This window comes from Giraffa tippelskirchi, chromosome X (assembly GCF_054371585.1).
Source record: "Giraffa tippelskirchi isolate mGirTip1 chromosome X, T2T-mGirTip1v1.2.pri, whole genome shotgun sequence".
NCBI classification, from domain to species: domain Eukaryota; kingdom Metazoa; phylum Chordata; class Mammalia; order Artiodactyla; family Giraffidae; genus Giraffa; species Giraffa tippelskirchi.
Window position 1 is genome coordinate 17,397,687 of NC_137289.1, and position 20,786 is coordinate 17,418,472.

The 20,786-nt window shown below is 42.9% G+C and overlaps 1 protein-coding gene across 1 annotated transcript in view; it reads right to left on the reverse strand.

Annotated features, from left to right (window-relative positions):
• ADGRG4 (adhesion G protein-coupled receptor G4) overlaps positions 1-20,786 on the reverse strand; it is a 145,433-nt gene that overhangs the window by 106,402 nt on the left and 18,245 nt on the right. Inside the window, 1 exon segment of the mRNA XM_081564014.1 lies at positions 3,145-3,223. Within this exon segment, the coding sequence (XP_081420140.1) occupies positions 3,145-3,214 (70 nt within the window). The 5' untranslated portion in view covers positions 3,215-3,223.

Below are 20,786 nucleotides of genomic sequence, written 5' to 3' on the forward strand. Positions count from 1 at the left end.
CTAGCACAGGCAATTCTAGTCATTATCTTGTAATAACTCTTAATGGATTATAATCCATAAAAATACTGTCACTATGCTGTACAGCTGAAACTAATATAATATTGTAAATCGATTATACTTCAGCAAATTTTAACTAATTAAAACAGATGGTATACTAACCTGGAACTCTACATATAGAAAAAAATTTCCTACCATCAATGAATAAATTTGCCCCCTACAAACGTAAAAACAAATGAGAAAACGATCTTCCGTATATAGAAGTATCCAACTTTGAGCCTCATTTGTCTCACCAGTCCAGTCACAGAGTTATCCAACATGGCCTCTCCTCCAGACCATGTATGTGGCTTGCCAAGAGTTCTTGGAATAGGAGGCAGAGGTATTACCCTCACAAAGGTAATGTGATTGTCCCTTCAAATCTTGCATCCAAGGCCCATGTCTCACTCAACAAAATAGATGTACTTATTCATAAAGCCAGAAGCATCCTGGAACATTCATTTACTCAACAATGATGGTCATTGAGCCCTGATTATGTGGCAGTGTTGGGATACAGTGATAGAGTGAACACATGCCCACACCAGGTCTCTGGCCTTAACATTCCAGAGACAGAGAGGCAATCACTCAACAAGAGAAGAATTACGAACTCTGAACTGTGCTCTGAAAGAAATTAAAAGGCTGATGAGCTAGAAAATGGGGAGGGGGGTGGGTCAGGAATGTCTACATTCAATCAGATAGTTAAAGATGACGACCTCTCTGAAGAAGAGTCACTTTAGTCCTAGGAGATGAAAAAGAGCTAGGGTTACAAAGATGTGAAGTAAGAGTGACCCAGACATGGGTAACAGTATGTGCAAAGGCCTTGGGATGGGATTGTGCTTGCCATCGAGGACATCGAGTCCACTCGAGGACTAGGAAGGTGTGTCTGGAGTGAGAGAGAGGAAGTGTGGTAGGAAATGAGGAGAGGCACTGGGAAACCAGACCATGCAGTGCTTTTTAGGGCTAATTACAGAGTATCCTAACTGTGATGGAGATATACTGAGAAGTTTTGAGTAAAAGAGTGACTGACTTAGTACTTTAAAGGATTTCTCTGATTGCTCTGTTGAGAATAGGCTATCGAAGAGCAAAAGTAAAAGCTGGGACCCACAAGTCCGTTCCCTGTGTCTGCGTCTCTATACCTGCCCTGCAAATAGAGAGCTAGTGGGAAACAGCTGTATAGCACGGGGAGCTAAGCTGTGTTGCCCTAGAAGGGCGGGATAGGGGATGGTGGGAGGGAGATTCAGGAGGGAGGGGATATGTGTATACTTATGGCTGATTCACTTTGTTGTACAGCACAAACTAATACAACATTGTAAAGCAATTATACTCCAATTTAAAAAAAATAAAAAAATTGTTTTTAAAAAGCATGGAGCCCAGCAGCTATTTCTGCTTTATTCTTTCCCTTCTCTTTCCCCCTTTCCCCTCCATTTTGCAGCCATTCAGTTCCTGACCTCAGTCTTCACCCCTTCCTTGCTGGCGCTGCTCTCACCCTTTAGGCCTTATGACAGATTTGGTTTCTTCTTCTTGACCCTTGATATTCTCTCCATGGACATGGTTTTCCTCCACACTCTGGCCTCATCCAGCGATGGCATCTGAATCACCTTCTGCCCGATCTAGGCTTGACCTCACCCTGTCTCCCATGAAGACCCTCACAGTTGGGAAGCTGGAGACTCATCTGAAGTCTGATGGGGACTGAACCTTAGTTATACCACTGTTTCAAGAACCATTTTTTTTCCAGGAAAAAAATGATGAATTTCTCACCAATTGAAGGACAATGAAAACAAATTGTTGGATAACATAAAAGAAACATCACCTTGATTCATGAATTTGAAGGTTTAAAATCAATACATCTATTGTAATTTTCATAGATCAATGACATTCCTCACAAAACCCATTCTAATCTTCAACTTTTTCTTCCATGACTTCACTAAAGACTTCTAGGTCCCTCTATTCCTGGATCCCTCTTTACCAACCACACACACAAAATCCGCTTAGAGTTTGTGTCACACACACGACCACCATACAGGTGTTCAAAGTTTTATAATTTCAAACTGCATTAATTTATTAAATCAACAAATATGTACTAACTGCCTCAGCTGTGTGTCAAGACCTATGCTGGTTGCTTTGGATAAAGAAACAGGACAAACATCCTGCCTTGGAGGAAACTGGGAAAAGATAAATCAACATCCTAGCAAGCAGTCAAGGCCAGGCGAGAGTTGCCACTGTGACCCCTAGATCCCATTTCAAGCTTCATTATAAGAAACAGAGTTTCCCATCAGGACCTGCACACAGTCAGTGTTTGTTGCTGATGGTGATGATGATTTGGTATTTTTCCAGAAGATCAGCTCTCAAATCTGAGGGCCATTCCAATTAAACCCAAAGTATATTTCATCAAGGAATTGTCACTCATTGGCATGTATGGCCTTTTAGTTAAAGACTGATGTGCTAAATGAGCGATGTTATCTTACTGAATTCACTTAACATGGATGGCATTGCAGTCTTCCAAAACGATCTCATTCTTAAGTCTCCAAATTACCAGCTACTGCAGTTCAACTGTCTCAATCATCTATTTGCTGCAGAATAGAAACAAAGACAGAATCTATCTTTGTTCTGATCACAGTCTAGTCAAGGGTTGGGCGTCCCAGATCAGATACATGTTCCTCACCGTGAATCAGTGACCAGCTTTTGGCACACCTCAGCTTTCCCATGTGTATTCTAAACGTGTTAGTATATATATAATAGAGATAGGAAGATGATATCATAATGCTCCAGGGAGCTTTAAATAAAGCATTATGCATAAAAGAAAACAGTCTAAAAGTAAAACCAAAGCTTCAGTTAGGTGTGGATTGGCCCCCAAATGGCATTTTAGAGTTTCATTAAGAAATATCAAAGACAGCAGTAGTCCAAGCTATTGTCTACTTGAGGCCAGTTCTCCATCCATCACAGGTAATCCTGAGTGAGTGGATTCACTTGCTGAGGCTCCAACTTGTCCTATAGCCATACGAACCAATAGGAAGCCGTTAAGAAGCAACCCAACAATTTGTCAAATACTTTATTTCGATAACCTACTGTCCACAAGATATTAAAAGAGTTAATAAGAATACATTTTCTTACCTGAGAGAAAGATAAAACTCGACATGAGAATGGTTCCATAAAGCTTCTGATATATAATGTGTTCTTTCATTGTTTAAACCTGCAATCAAAAAACCAGAAATAAGCTGAGCTCAGAGTCAGAACAAATGATTTCCAAGCGGATGTGACTTACTTGTCCTTCGCATTACACACAAGACTTTTCCTATTGCTCAAAGCCAACATTTGTTGTTGCTGTTTAGTCGCTCAGTTGTGTCTAACTCTTGTGACCCCATGGACTGTAGCCCTCCAGGCTCCTCTGTCCATAGGATTTCCTAGGCAAGAACACTGGAGTGGATTTTCATTTCCTTCTCAAGGATCCCTCCCCAGGAATCAAACCTGTGTCTCTTGCATTGGCAGGAGAGTTCTTTGCCACTGAGCCACTAGAGAAGCCCCAAAGCTGACACAGTCAGCCACAATATAGACGCTTGCCTGAGTTATGCAGCTTGACTGCCACCTCATCAACTGATTTATTTGCATATCCACTTAACACATTTTATTGAGTGCCTACTATGTGTCGACACTGTGTTATACACTGGGAATACAGTGCTGGAAAGACAAGACAGAGATACCTGCTTTCATGGGGCAGTTAGCCCAGAGGGGAACTCAGTCATTAAATGTATAATTACAAAATGTGATGTATTCAACCTTTTTTCTTTAAATCTCAGAAACCGTTTTTTTTCTAATTGGAGTATAATTGCTCTACAATGTTATTTTCTGCTGTATAACAAAGTGAATCAACTATATGTATACATATATCCCCTCCCTCTTGAGCCACCCCCACCTTCTCAAAGGTGATATATTCAACCTCAATGCACACAACTTCAACCCAACTTGCCGTTTTAATGATCCTAAACTTTTTGGAGGAAGCATTATGCAAGATCTGATCAACAAAAGTAACTATTCAAATCATTGCTATTTCTAAAAGCACATCTGTTTAGAGAAACCTGACTATTTTCTTACATTGACCCACTTTCTCTCCTTAAATAATCATAACTAAAGCTGCTTATTTGGGAACCATACTGGAAGTCCCCCTTGCTCCAACTGAAAGTGGTATTAAAACTACAAATCCTGTGGAAACTATTACAGAAGCTTGGCAGTAAGGCACTGGTGGGTATTTTCTGATTTTACACTTCTGAATGATTTACCACTGATTTTAACATTTTTTCTATAGAATAAGGCAACAGATTGTATTTCTTTCCACTTCTAAGCAGTGTTTGGAGTGAATAGACTCACTTTATATTTAAAGTAACAGAAGCCAATTAGGAAACCAAATGAGTCTTGGGCGTGCTATGAGCACCAGCCATTAATAAAGCTCTTCATATTTACCAAGTGTGCTACTGCTATTCTCATTAGAATAATAAGGGAATTTGTATGACTTGGATGGATTTTCTAAACTACAAGCTTAGAAGTAAGGGGCTGTCTAAATCTTTTATGACTCGCGAGATGAAATGCAGTTTAAATTTCCAGTGCTGGAAGAGGATCCGACTGAGAATCCGTAACTAGCTTTGAGACTGTATTGCTTATTGCCGTTCCTTCATTTTCCTGGGCCTCAGTTTCCTTATCTGTAAAAATGGAGATAATAATCTGCCTATTTCCCAGAGCTGCTACAAAAGAGGATCAAATGAGGTGATATTTCAAAGGCAATTTTCAAAGTATATAGTGCTATAGAAATGGATATGATTGCTATCTATAAAATGGAATTTTCAGCAGCAAACAATCCAATTTATACCTTCCTTGCATTTCCTTTAAACTTTTATAACAATTTCAAGGTATATTTCAGAAACTTACCTCGCACCCCATAAATAAACCATGGAACATTCATACTACAGAATACTATGCAGTCATTAAAAGGAATAAGGTAAGTCTTTATGTTTATTAGGCATGAAAGGTGGGTTGGAGGAGGCGGCTGAGGACTGAGGATTTTTCCTTTGTATGCCATACAATTCTGTACTGCTTGATTCTTTCATAATTAGCATACATTACCTATATAATTTTGAAAAGTGAAGGAAAGGAGAAAGAAAAGGAGGGAGGGAGAGAGGAAGGGAGGGGAAACAGGAAGGAAGGGGACAACAGAGATAGAAAGGAAGAATGGGAATGAAAGGGGTTTTCTGTATGCCTCATACCACTCTGTGCTGTTTACAGTGATCCTGAATTACTCTCATAATTTTTTAAAAAATGAAGGAAGAAGGAAAAGAAGAAAAGGGCAAGAGAGAAGAGAGGGTAGAAATTAAAGACTTTTATGTCTTATACAATTGCATGCAATTTGGTTTTTATGATGAATATCTGTTACTTTTGTAGTTTAAAGAAATTTAAAGGAAGGTGAAAGAGAAAGAAGGAAGGAAGGAAGGCACTTACCTGAGGACTAGGCTCACTTGGCCTCCCACCCTTGTGTCACTGTGGAGTCCAGAAGACGAGTTTGCTTTTCAAGTGACTAGATCTGGTTTCTAAATCCCTACATTTGATGTGAAATGAGACAAGCAAAAAAAAAAAAGCAGGAGGCTCATTATCTGCTGGCCATGCCTCAGTCACCTTCTGTGGATCAAATCAGCCTCTCTGCTCTCAGCTTTATGGGGCTTGTTGATTGGGCACATCCCCTTTTCGTGGCTGGTAGCACGTCATGGGGCTGCTCTCCCAAACATGAAATCAGCAGGAGCAAAGTTCTCAGGTATATTACACACCTACAATAGCCCATTAATTTGAGGGCTCTTTCCCAGTTTTCAGTAATGATTATCTTCAGTTGCTACTTGATTATGGCTTTGATTAAACTGAATCTATTAAATAGACACTTGTTCACTTAACTCAAGCTCGTTTCACTTCATTAAGACAATGGGGAGGAGGGGGCAGTGATGTTCAGAACTAGAAGCAGAAAGCAGAGGCCAAGGAAGTATTAACTTGTTCACATCTCACACTGTCAGTAAGGGGAAGCCAGCTGTTTACTCTCACTGCAGATCCAGCCTTCAAATTGCCTTGAAAAGAAGTAAACTTACAGAATTGGTTTGTTGGTGTCATTCTCAAGATAGAGGATGTAGCTTTTGCCCCAGAAGGTGTTAGTAAAGACCTTTGGAGATGATGGAAATACTAAACCCCATCAACCATCCAGAGTTGATTCCTGCCACCCTCTGCATTTCCAAGATCGGGACCCTGAGGTCCACAGGGTAGAATGAATTGCTTAAGGTCATGGAGCTTATGAGAGGCAGAGCAGGAATGGGAACTGAGGCTCCTGACTCCCAGACCAGTGCATTTTCCTTCCCACCTCACACCATAAATGGGAAAAGACAGTCTAAAAAGAGACTGAGTCAACCTATCATCTGTAGGTTCTCCATGGGTTAAGGGGGAAAAAGGGGTGTATAGAATCACCCATTACTCATCCCCAAGCCCAGAAAATGTAATCAATATGTTGGATGAGAACCCAGGCTTTGCTTGAGCTAGACTTGAGCTTGAATAGCCATTGTGTGAATTTAGGGCCAGATGTTCCTTAACATCTTGGGAACCCCTGTGTCCTCATTTGTAAAACATGGATAAGGGCATTCACACCATGCCTGGTCATTGGTCAGTCTCTCTCTCCTCCCCCCATGAGCTCTGGAAGGGCTGAGGTTCCATGTTATTCAGTGGTTCACACACTGCCTGGCACATAAGCACTCAGTGAATATTTGATGAATGGAGACTTCCCTGGTGGTCCAGTGGTTAAGACTCTGCACTTCCAATGCAGGAGGCACGGGTTCTATCCCTGTTCAGGGGAACTAAGATCCCACATCCCCCAAAGCATGGCCAAAGAAAAGATTTGATGACTATGCTTTTCTCCCCTCCTAAGGACAGGAAAATACATCTTTCTCCTCATGCCCTGCCCCAAGAGTTAGTACAGTGCCTGGCTCATTGCAGGTGCTTAATGAATATTTGTTGAATTTTTAAAAAATTTAGAGGAGAATATATTCATACATACTTGGATAGGTTTTTAAAAAATTCTCTGGAAGAAAACCTTGGTGAGAATAGTGGATTCTAGAAAAGGAGACTGAGAGGTCTTGAAGGAAACTCACTTTTCTCTGCATATGCTTTTGTACTATTTTGTACTATTAGAATTTTAATCATCTGCATGTGTTGCTTTTTCAAAGAAAAACACTGGGGTTTAGTTCATTCGGTTGTAGTATAAATGAAATAATTGACTGGAAAATGAAATGTGGAAAAAAAATAAAGAAGTTGTAAACTTTTGGTCAAGAAAAAAAAATGCCACCTGAGGAGGAAGGGCTTGCATGGCTACCTTCCATTTTCAGGAAGGTTATAAGGAGAATGTTGACCATCTGTTCTCCATATCTATATAGTAATAGGAAACGGATTGAAATTGCAGTGGGAGATATGAGTTAAATATAAGTAAGTTATTATTGACAATAGGGGTTGATAAACACCAGAAAAGGCTATCACAGGATGTTATGAGCCATCCATCCCTGGAAACTCGAAGGTCTAAATAGCCATATGGCTCTGCTGATTGAAGTGTCCTCCCACACAAAGTGCTGAGCTTGGTGAGACTCTGTCCCTGTTTTGGACAATACGATAGACCCTTAATCTGGTGAAGGTCCAGGCTGTCATCATTGCCTCTTCCCTTTCCTGCAATGACCATCCCACCAGGCCAGTTAGGAGTCTGATGGTTTCCATACAACATGGCCCCCAAACACAAGCACACTATTGAATTCAGGGCTGAACCATAGAAACAGTGGAAGAGTCTAATGTTGGAGGAAAAATCATCTGAATGGGTGACTTCCTAAGGGATTTTCAAGGACAATCTTGATTATATTTGATTGCTACCTCAAACACTGGGAACTTCCTGGGTACCTCAAATGGTGAAGAATCTGCCTGCAATGTGGGAGACCCAGGTTCAATCTCTGGGCCAGGAGGATCCCCTGGAGAAGGGCATGGAAACCCACTCCAGTATTCTTGCCTGGAGAATTCCATGGACAGAGGAGTCTGGCAGGCTACAGTCCACGGGGTTGCAAGAGTCAGACATGACTGAGTGACTAACACAGACACACCTCAAACACTACCTACCATCCCACCAACTCCCTGCTGGTAGTGGTTTCTGTGCGTACCTTCATACTTTTGCTCTATATGTAAGCATCCCTTGACAACATGTAATACTATTTCTAGCAAAAGGCCAGCTTACTATTTGGGGTAAAGTGTTCTTACATAGCCACAGTACACTTATCGAAATTAGGAAACTTACCTTGATGTACTATTATCTCCTATACAGTTCATATTCATATTTAACCAACTGTTTCACTAATGTCCTTTATTGAAGTTTTGCCCTGTGATCCAGGGTCCAGTCTAGGATGACACACTGCTTTTAGCTGTCATTAGTTTTTAGTCTCCTTTAATCTGGAAATATTCCCTCAACCTGTATTAGACTTTAATGATGTTGACATTTTTGAAGTGTACAGGCAGCTGTTGTGTAGAATGTCCCTCAATTTGGGTTTGCATAATCTTTTCTCATAGTTCAGGTTATATATTTTTGGTAGGAATAGCACAGAAGTAATATGTCCTTCTCAGTGCATCACACAAGTCACACATGACTTTATTTTGTCCCATCATTGAGGATGTTAACTGTGATCACTTGGTTAAGATGATATCTGACAGATTTCTCCATGTTAAAGTTATTCCATTTGTAATTTGTAAGTGATCTGTAAGAAAATACTTAGTCTGTGTAAATATCCTATTCCTCATTGTCTTAGTTCATTCAAGATGCTATAAAAAATTACCAGAGACTGAGTGACTTATAGACAAGAGACATTTATTTCTCACAGTTCTGGAAACTGGGAAGTCCAAGATCAAGGCACCAGAAGATCTGGTGTCTGGTGATGGCCCACCTCCAGGTTCATAGACAGATGTATTCTTGCTGTGTCCTCACAAGGCAGAAGGAATGAGGGAGCTCTCTGGGACCTCTTAAAAGGGCACTAATCCCATTCATTAGGAATCCATCCTCCTGACCCAATCACCTCCCAAAGCCTCACTTCCTAATACTATCACATTGTAGACTAGGCTTCAACATATGAATTTGAGGCACAAACATTCAGTGTATAGCACTCCTTAAACCTTCAACCAATAGTTTTAGCAGTCATTGCTAATTTTTGCCTAATGTTTGCCAAATGCCAATTTTCTATTTCCATCATTTGTCCTTCATTTATTAGTAAGTTTTCTACAGAAAGGAAGAGCTTTCCCTTCTCCCATATTCATTCATTCATTCATTCATTTTTATCCGTATGAACTCATGGATTCTTACTTTATTGAGTGGGTTACAATCTATTATTATTTTGATGTTCAAATAGTCCTCAATGGGACAAATTGCCAACAGGAACTCTTTCAAGCTGGGCTCTGTGTCCTTTTGACACATCCCCGTGATTCTTTTTTTTTTTAATATTTATTTATTTATTTGTCTATTCTAGGTCTTAGTTGTGGCATGTGGGATCTAGTTCCCTGACCAGATATGGAACGTGGGGCCGCTGCATTGGAAGCCTAGAGTCTTAGCCACTGGACCACCAGAGAAGTTCCAACACATGCCTGTGATTCTCTGAGCACTTCTTACCATCTTGCACAAGATACTCCAGGTTTATCTTGTATTTTCCCTGCCTCAGACTTACAGTCTGCCATTCTTTTAGGACCCCGGTTCCATTTAATGGATAATAGTGTCTAAAAGCCAAGATCTGGGTCATGACAGGGTTTTGAGTTGAAGAAAAACATGATCTGACATGTTTTAAAAGGATCAGTCAGCATGCTATGCTAAAAATTGACTCTAAGGGGATGAGGGAGAAAGCAGGAAGATGCTGACAGAGTAGACTTCTTTCTCTGTAGTGCCAGTCTGAGTATGTGACTCTTCTGCCAAAATTTTTCAACAGATAATATCATTATCATTTAATTATCTAACGATTTTCCTACTTATCCTTCAAGACTCAACACACAAATCTTTAAAAAGTATATATTTGGGGGGCGCGATGGCATACAGGAGGGGCAGGGCCACACTGTGCCGCCGCCGATGCCGAGGCGGTTCCGGCGAAGGCGGAAACCAAGCAAGGACTGTGGCCTGGGAGCCGAGCTGCCAAGCGAAGGGTCACCCATGGCTGCTGATGACGGCTCAAAGGAATAGCAGGGAGGGGAGGCCCCGGTGGCTGCAGATGGGGAGATCAGCAGGTCCTGTGACCAGAGCGATGCCAGCAGCCAGGCGGCTGCTATGAAGCACCCTCAGGAGAGCACGCGAGGCAGCCCGCAGGAAAGGGCCGGCCCAGGGGCCCGGATAGCGGAAAATGGGATTTTGGACAGAGATCCCAAGTTGGGGAAGCAGAACCACATCCGCTCTGATGGCTTCCCCAAGAGTCCTGTGGTCGGGAGCAACGGCTACTTCCTTGGCAAGACCCCCTTGTCTGAGCCGCCACTGCGGCTTCCTCCCTGCCTGGCCATGCAGCGAAGACCCTCCCTGGCGGGGCTGGCAAAGGGAGGACTCCTGGTGTTTTTCCCCAGCTGCCAGCTGCTGTGCCAGCCAAGCCTGGGGAGGGCAGCAAGGACACAGAGGACAAGAAGACCCCGGCCCCAGGTGCTGACGTCAAGGTCCACAGGGCTCAGAAGACCATGCCGAAGTCCATCTCGGGCCTGGTAACACGTCCCTGTTGGGAGGGCCTCTCCTGTCTGTCTGCTTTTGGTTTCGTGTTTGGACGGCAGGTGGACTTCTCTGCGCAGAGGGGAGAGGCTGGGAAGAGGGGGTCATTCGCCAGGGTTGCCAGCTGGGTCCCCGTGGGTGATTGCCAGCCTGTCTTCCGGGCTTCCCTTGGTGTGCCCAGCCCCCAGGTTGCTCCTTCCCCTCTTTGGGAGTCACTTTCTTGGGAGACTCAGCACCCACCTGTCTCATTGGGGAGCAAGCAGTGGGGAGGGCAGTTAGGCCTGGAGCTGCTTAGCTGTCTGCTCCCAGGTATGCACTTGCACCCTGGAGTTTCTTGGGCATGTCACCTGCGGGTGCCCGAGGGCCTTCCTTGGGCCCCTGCAGCCTGATCCACACCTGAGGATGAGGGTTCTGCGGCGTCCCCAGCTCCCCTGCTCCAGCGCCTCCTCCGCGAGCCCCACCCCCAGCGCCTCCTCCTGAGCCCCGCCCCCAGCACCTCCTCCCAAGCCCTGCCCCTGCATCACGTTCCCGAGCCCCGCCCCCAGCACCTCCTCCCGAGCCCCGCCCCTGCACCACCCCCTTCCCGAGCCCTGCCCCAGCACCTCCTCTCGAGCCCCGCCCCCAGCACCTCCTCCCGAGCCCCGCCCCTGCATCACCTTCCTGAGCCCAGCCCCCAGCACCGCCTCCACAAGCCCCGCCCCTGCACCACCCCCTTCCCGAGCCCCGCCCCAGTACCTCCTCCCGAGCCCCGCCCCCAGTACCTCCTCCCGAGCCCCGCCCCTGCATCACCTTCCTGAGCCCAGCCCCCAGCACCGCCTCCGCCAGCCCCGCCCCTCCATCACCTTTCCGAGCCCCGCCCCCAGCACCTCCTCCCGAGCCCCGCCCCTGCATCACCCCCTCCCTGAGCCCCGCATCTCCAGCAGCTTATTACCACGTCCACCTCCCTCCTGTGTCCCCAGCACTTCAGTCTTGCTGATACTTTCACGTGTTGATGTTTTCCATTTTGACAGTTTTTTCTTTTTTCATATCCAGCATATCGGATTAGATTTTAATTTAAGAATAGCTATGTTCTTAATAATGCTTGTTTTATCCTTCAAAAGATAGTTACAAATCTTCTATGGTCTTGGTTGAAATTGCCATTTCCTCACATGGGGTTCTGTTTGGACTCGGCACGTCTTATTCTTAAAAATTAGGGCAGAAATAAATGCAAAAGAAAGATCAATGGAACAAAATAGAAAGCCTAGAGATAAATCCACACACCTATGGACACCTTGTCTTTGACAAAGGAGGCAAGAATATACAATGGAGAAAAGACAATCTCTTTAACAAGTGGTGCTGGGAAAACTGGTCAACCGCTTGTAAAAGAATGAAACTAGAACACTTTCTAACACCATACACAAAAATAAACTCAAAACGGATTAAAGAGCTAAACATAAGACCAGAAACTATCAAACTCCTAGAGGAAAACATAGGCAAAACACTCTCCGACATAAACCACAGCAGGATCCTCTATGATCCATCTCCCAGAGTAATGGAAATAAAAGCAAAAATAAACAAATGGGACCTAATTAAAATTAAAAGCTTTTGCACAACAAAGGAAACTATAAGCAAGGTGAAAAGACAGCCTTCAGAATGGGAGAAAGTAATAGCAAACGAAGCAACGGACAAAGAATTAATCTCAAAAATATACAAGCAACTCCTGCAGCTCAATTCCAGAAAAATAAACTACCCAATCAAAAAGTGGGCCAAAGAACTAAACAGACATTTCTCCAAAGAAGACATACAGATGGCTAACAAACACATGAAAAGATGCTCAACATCACTCATTGTCAGAGAAATGCAAATCAAAACCACAATGAGGTACCATTTCACGCCAGTCAGAATGGCTGCTATCCAAAATCTACAAGCAATAAATGCTGGAGAGGGTGTGGAGAAAAGGGAACCCTCTTACACTGTTGGTGGGAATGCAAACTAGTACAGCCACTATGGAAAACAGTGTAGAGATTCCTCAAAAAACTGGAAATAGAACTGCATATGACCCAGCAATCCCACTGCTGGGCATACACACCGAGGAAACCAGAATTGAAAGAGACACGTGTACCCCAATGTTCATCGCAGCACTGTTTATAATAGCCAGGACATAGAAGCAACCTAGATGTCCACCAGCAGATGAGTGGATAAGGAAGCTGTGGTACATATACACAATGGAATATTACTCAGCCATTAAAAAGAATACATTCGAATCAGTTCTAATGAGGTGGATGAAACTGGAGTCTATTATACAGAGTGAAGTAAGCCAGAAAGAAAAACACCAATACAGTATACTAATGCATATATATGGAATCTGGTAAATCGGTAAAGGTAACCCTGTATGCGAGACAGCAAAAGAGACACAGATGTATAGAACAGTCTTTTGGACTCTATAGGAGAGGGCGAGGGCGGGATGATATGGGAGAATGGCACTGAAGCATGTAAATTATCATATGTGAAATGAATCGCCAGTCCAGGTTCGATGCATGATACAAGGTGCTCGGGGCTGGTGCACTGGGATGACCCAGAGGGGTGGGATGAGGAGGGAGGTGGGAGGGGGTTCTAGAAGGGGAACACATGTACACCCATGGTGGATTCATGTCAATGTATGGCAAAACCAATACAATATTGTAAAGTAAAAAAATAGATAAATAAATAAATTTTAAAAAAGTAAAATAAAAATCCTATCCATGATAAAAAAAATGTATTTTTGGCTGCACTGGGTCTTGATTGCTGTGGGCTTTTCTGTAGTTGTTGAGAGCAGGGGGCTACTCTCTAGTTGTGGGGCTTATTTGCTCCAAGGCATGTGGGATCTTCCCAGACAAGGAATCAAACCCAAGTTCCCTGCATTGGCAGGCAGATTCTTAACCACTAGTCCACCAGGGAAGCCCCAGTACAGCTATCTTCATCTTCTACGTAGCCTTCCCTGAGCAATTCCTTCTACTTGCATCCCATCCTAGGTATAAATGATCATTCAGGCCATCATGAGATAGTGCCTTTCCGTCAGTCAAATTTCTAGACTCTGGGAGAAAGAAAAGTCACCTTTTCAGGTTCCTTTTGTCCTAATTTATCAACTATAATGATTGGCCCTCAGGTGTGAGGCCTTCGGAAGCTCAGGTTCACTAGACCCTGGCCCCATAGTACAAGTGAAGCCCCAAGGATGGAATCCTTGAGATTAAACAGAGGTAATAGGACTTCCATGAGAGCACAGGCCTGCACAGACAACCCTAGGAAGATGGGTAGGCCAGAATTCAAAGGAGCCTGGGGCACAGGGAAGAGGGAAGTAATTGACTAATTAGAGGAAATAATTCAGTTGAGTTTTTCCCTGTTTATTCCCTCTGTTCATACTCTGTTTTCATTTTCTTTCTTTCTTTCTTTTTGGCTGTACTGCGTCTTTGTTGCTACACAGGCCTTTCTCTAGTTGCAGTGAGCAGGGGCTACTCTAGCTGTGCTGCACAGGCTTCTCCTTGCAGTGACTTCTCTTGTTGCAGAGCATGGGCTCTAGGTGCATAGGCTTCAGTAGTTGTGGCTCCCAGGCTCTAGAACTCAGGCTCAGTAGTTGTGGTGTGGGCTTAGTTGCTCTGTGGCATGTGGAATCCTCCTGGACCAGGGATCGAACCCGTGTCCCCTGCATTGGCAGGTGGATTCTTAACCACTGGACCACCAGGGAAGTCCCTTCAGATAGATGGAAGCCCTTCTTCTCTTAGTGCCCTCCAAATCTTATTGAAGCCCAGCAATAACATTATTCCTCTTGTTATCTGACAATGAGTTACGGTCATCCAAGTAGGTCAGATCACAGCCTTTAAACCAGCTGGAAAACTGTAAAATGCTTCAAGTTTGTCCTCCTGCAAAGATCTAGCTTTCTGAAACACTTCCTTCAGGGTCTTAGAGATGAGTCTCATGAGCAGATCTTGTGGGTCCCCATCAAAATGTTCTAATGTCAATGCCCTCCAGCCACAGGCCACCAGGAACACAGTCACAGTTGAGCTTCTATTACTTGTTGCCACAAAGGAGAATACCCACCATGAGGAACCATAAGGTGTCTCAGTCAGAGGGAGTTAGAAAGGACTAATTACAGGATTTGGGTTTTGGTTGGGTAATTTGGGGAGAGTTTAAGAAAGCAAGGAGGGCTTCCCTGGTGGCTCAGTGGTAAAGAATCCACTTGTCACTGCAGGAAAAATGGGTTCCATCCCTAATCTGGGAAGATCCCACATGCTGTGGAGCAACTAAGCCCATGCGCCGCAGCTACTGAGCCTGTGCTCTGCAACAGAAGTCATTGCAATGAGAAGTCTTCGCACCACAACTGGAAAGTAGCCCCTGCTTGCTGCAACTAGAAAAAAACCCGCTCAGCACTGAAGACCCAGCACAACCAAAACTAGATAAATAAAATCATGAAAGAAAGGGTTTGCATTAGATAAGGTGCTGTCAGAAAGCGGGGACAAGTGTATCATTGGGTATCTCAGTACATCTGACTAGAGTGAGGCTAGAGCTAGAATTGGGAAAGGCTGAAACTAGCATTGGTAGATAAGCAGCAGTCACTTAGATTAGCCAGAAGAAGGTGATGTTTGGCAGTGTGTCGGTTGCACAGTGACCTTGTTTTTGTTTGTGCTTAGACAAAATTATGAAGTGACCTTGTTTTGTCTCACTTGACTGTAGTCTTGGAGTAATCTTATCTGACACTGCATGCCAAGTCACTTCAGTCATGTCCGACTCTGCGACCCTATGGACCATAGCCCTCCAGGCTTCTCTGTCCATGGGATTCTTCAGGCAAGAATACTGGAGTGGATTGCCATGCCCTCCTCCAGGGAATCTTCCCAACCCAGAGATCAAATCCCTGTCTCTTACATCTCCTGCATTGGCAGGTGGGTTCTTTACCACTTGTGCCACCTGGAAAGCCCTATCTGACACAGGTGTTCTGTAAAATTATGTCTCACAGGAGAAGAACATGGTCTAGCTGTGAGTACCAGTCCAACCTATAACAACACCAAGGCCCAGATGTGAGCATCAGACCATTTCCTGATTGTCAGGGACTGCTTCTTTTCTTTCTCCTTCGGCCCAAGGCAGGTGAAGTCAGGCTTCAGGTCATCACTCTTGGGTAGTCAGATTTCCCCACCGCAGATTGAGAGGTGGTTTTGAAAACACAGTCTGTACTGGGACTAGGATTTTTCTCTCCTGCTTGCTGCAGAGTGAGTCGCTGCATGCTCTGATATGAAAATGACTGCACAATAAGAAGTCAATATAAAAGGACTTTGAGTATTTTGCATCAGCCAACTGTAACACAAGCAATCATCCGAATCAATGACCAGTAATAGGTCTTGAAGTCAGAAGTCTAGAATATAAAACCCAGATAATGAAAACATGTTTCAGAATTCAGTCAGGTTTGTTTTAGACAAGCAGGTGGCTTTTTCTTTTAGCCTAGTCTCAAACTCTTCTGCTTGCCCTGTAGTGCTTACACAAGTATAACAAGTAATATTGCTCTAGCACAAACTTCCCCTTGGCTAGCTAAGAGGAAATCAAGGGCAATGTGATTGCCCAGGACAACTCTGGCTAATAAGTTTAGATGAGTTTGTTGAGCTTCCAGAGCAGAAGTATACCTTTTATAACTTCCATTAGTGCCAGAGAAAAGTTCAGACCCCCATTCTTGCTGAATTATCCCCATTATGAGAATTGCAACTCATAGTGTAGATGTAAAGAGGAAGTCAATTCTCCCTCTTGGAAGTACTCCTGAATAACTTGTGTTTGCCTCACTTTAGTGGCTCTGGTCATCCTTCTCAAGGTAGAAGGCCGATGTCCACATAAGAAGTGGTACCCTAATGGAGCACAGATTATATTATGCAATGTTAGGACTGCAACTATCACTTACTACAACAGAAGTGAGCCAATTTGTGTCTCTCAAGGTAGACATATCTCTTTAGTGGAGTTAAACAGTTCCCACAAAGCAAGTTGAAGAGAACAAACAGACCACTGCAATCAAAATATGCTCAATATTAGCATCTACTCCTGATTGACCAGGCCTTGCTGATAGGATGGATTATAACAACTTTAGCAGAAGCATTTTGTTGAGGTGAGGTCAAGTTCCATTTTTATAAGACTAAAGGTTGAGGTTATTGCTGTGAGGAAAACAGGCACCAGAAGGGACTTGTAAAAGGGAATCTACATCCTGAAGTGTTTCAAGGAACAGCTATTAAATTGTTGCCAGCAGGGTTAGGTAGGGGGTAACAGAGTCCGCAGTCAGTTAAATTCAGAGCACTGGTTACAGGGAAAACACGTAAGGAACGTCTCGCTTTTTCTTAACTGATAGAAGGAGACATAGGGTGACAAAAATCATGGGATGGAGATAAGGGATGTCCCATTAGTGTTCTAAAAAGCATCAAGTAGAATAATAGGGAGGTTTAGTGAAAGAGTAAAGGAACAGAAAAGAATGTAGAAGAATCAGAAAATTCATCTTATTCTGTCATCTGGGGCAAATGCTGTTCACCTTAGAGGTCAGCAACTTGTCCTGTCATCTTGGGTAGAAGCTGTCCACCTCTGAAGTCAACAGACTTTGGAGGATTCCTAAGAATCCAAAGTTTCAAGTCTCCAAGTAGAGTGGATGTCTTGTAATCAGGATGAACTGACATGTATCTTTTGAGTTGAGAACCATGAACCCAAGGATCAATATATTGGAGCCATACAGCTGTGACATGTGTTAACGGTACCTGATAAAGTCTTCTCTTTTGAGGCTCAAGAGCAGTTTTTCTCCACTGTCTTTTCCAGAAGATGAAATCTCCAAGTTGCCAGAGCATGTCAAGGCTGTTCAGGTTAGGTATTTTGGAAATGTGACTGTACATATACGTAATAAAGCCAGAGGTATTGTCTGAGTCCCTTGCATTAATGGAGTAGAATTGAAGGCTGAGGGTGAGATTCCCAAACACATAGAGCTTATTATTTCATTAACCTTTAGTAATTCATAAGCTAGTTTGTGGAGAAGGCAATGGCACCCCACTCCAGTACTCTTGCTTGGAAAATCCCATGGACGGAGGAGCCTGGTAGGCTACGGTCCATGGGGTCGCTAAGAGTTGGACACGACTGAGCGACTTCACTTTCACTTTTCCCTTTCATGCACTGGAGAAGGAAATGGCAACCCACTCCAGTGTTCTTGCCTGGAGAATCCCAGGGATGGCGGAGCCTGGTGGGCTGCCGTCTATGGGGTCGCACAGAGTCGGACATGACTGAAGCGACTTAGCAGCAGCAGCAGCAAGCTAGTTTGTGGGTCCCAGAGGCAATTGACCTTACAGACATTAAAGTTAATGGCAATACTTTAGGTCACAGAAGATTTAGGGTTTCTGACAGCATTACTAGTTTTTACTAAAGTGTTCCATTAGTTCTCTCTATTTTTTATGAGGATGCTGGGTGATAAGGACAATGGAAGTTTCTGGGGAAAAGGGGAAAAGTTTATCAAGCTTCTTAATAATGGCGCTGGTAAAATGAGTTCCACTATGACTACAGGCATAAGTTGGAATGCCTCACGATGGAAAAAAATGAGATTAAGATTTTATTTTTTCCAGTTAGAACCTACTACATGTTTAATTGTGTACCACTCAAATTCATATGTTGAAGTCCTAACCCTCAGAACTTCAGAAAGTGATTTTTTTGGAAGTGGAATCTTTGCAAATGTAGTTAGTTAAGTTGAAAGGAGGTCATCAGTGTTAGCCCTAATCTAGTATGACTAGTATTCTTATAAAAAGAGAAATTTAGACATAGAAACTGGCACATAAACAGGGAAATTGATAGCCATCCACGAACCAAGGAAAAAGGCCTCACAGCCTCAGAAGAAGCCAACCCTGCCCACACCTTGATCTTGGACTTCTAGCCTCCAGAACCGTGAGACCGTCAATTCCTGTTGTTGGCGCCACCCAGTTTGTGGTATTTTATTACAGCAGCCCAAGCAAACTAATCCAGGGCTGTAACCCTCTGACAGGAAACGGTTTAACCACCCTGAAAATAAACAATAACCAGATACTTCCAGCCTTGTTATTGTTTAGTCACTCAGTTGTGTCGAACTCTTTTGCGACCCCATGGACTATAGCCCTGCCAGGCTCCTCTGTCCGTGTGATTTCCCAGGCAAGAATAATAGAATGGGTTGCCATTTCCTCCTCCAGGGGATCTTCCCAACCCAGGGATCGAACCCGTGTCTCCTGTGTCTTCTGCATTGCAGGCAGATTCTTTACCAATGAGCCACCTGGGAAGCCCACTTATAGCCTTGTGAGGAGATATTTGTCGAAAGTTAACTTGGAGGTATTCAAATGGCCCTTCAAGCTTCGATTCCTGTCCACAACCCAACTTTACAGTTTAACCAGGTTTATATTGTTAGAAGGTAGAGCATGTTTTGGGAACATGCCTCTAAAATTACCCCAACCCAACAATATCAAGTGTAACATCATGGTAAATTTTATCTCTGCTATTATGGTTGATATCATGAAGAATTCTGGCTAACATCCATTTTAAAGGATTTGATATAACCAGTTAGTCATACCAAGAGTACCAAATATTGTCTTTATGAAATGAGCCTTCAAACTTTTCCAGATTTTTTTCCAAATTAGAAGCTTCTATCTGACAATAAACAACAGCTAACAACAAACTTGGAGGAGTCTATTAATTCCTCTAAGGCCTCTCTTTTCTGAGTCATTACAGGAGCAATTATCTTAGTAAAAGCTGCTTATTTAGTGGTGAAAATGATCAGCTAAGGTTTTATCATGAGATGCTGGGTCCTTGTGCTTTGAATGATGCTCCACTTTTATTGTAACTATTTCTTTAAGTTAATAGCATCTAAAAGTTCTTTAATTTGTCCATTTTTACAGGTGTTTCTGTTGAGGTCAGAAAACCTCTGTGTTTCAAAGCATTTTGAAGTCAGATTAACCTAAAGCCATATACTCACAACCAATATAAATATTTTCTTTTATCCTTTGTCAATTGGTAAGTCTAAGTGAGGACAACCAATTAAGCTACCTGCATAGGTTTAATTTATATGAGAGGTTTATATTTTAAGAGTAAATGTAAGTCTGTGGTTGTATATTCTGTTTGTCAACTTTGGTTTTACTTTTTATATATGAACAATTAACAAACACAATTATGTTAGCATTACTCAAAGAAGGTTCTAGAAGTTCTGTACAGTATATGGTGTTGAGGAGGGGGAAATTCCCCCTCTCTCCCTCTTACATTCTTGTGGCTGTACTAATAATAAAATTGATACAAGACAGATTAAAAGGAGGAAAAGAAATAAATTTTAATTTGTGTGTACATAAGTCTCATAGAAATAGGATCTAAGAAGTAGCCAAAACAGGCAGCTTTTATACTTTTTAGACAAAGAAGCAATACATTTGTAAGGAATTGACAGGACAAAGAAACATAGATTTGGGGTGCTCAGTTAAAGAAGAATCTAAACAGAGTATAAGCTTTGGGTAATTAATGAAAGAAGTGACAAAGTTTGTTTATACAAACCAGAGATGGCCTAAATTCCCCACCTTTGGTGTTAAGAGCATCCTACCTCCAGATGTAGATGTGTACCTTACACAGGAGATTTATTTCCTTCTTTCAGGGAGACAGAAACGAGGTCAGAGTGTCTCTCTTACACTGACCATTTCTAAGTAACTTTTATTCAAAATATTTAATATGTCATTAAAGCATATTTTGAGGTAGCCTGCGGTAGACCCCAATGGATACTTTTTTGCTGTTGGATTTTTTTTTTTTCGACAGAGGGGATGGGGTTTCTTTTTTTAAGCAAAGGAAAGAGGCTGGGTTTATAGCATTGCAGCAATGGACAGTGATATTTGAAAAAGAAAGCAACAGCACTTTATAGGAAGTAGGTAACAAGCTAAAAAACGGTGAGCACTATTTTTTTTTAATACAAGGGGTTTTACAGCATGGAAAACCATGAAGTTTACTTAGAACTAAACTCACTGAGGTTTTGACATGTTTTGCT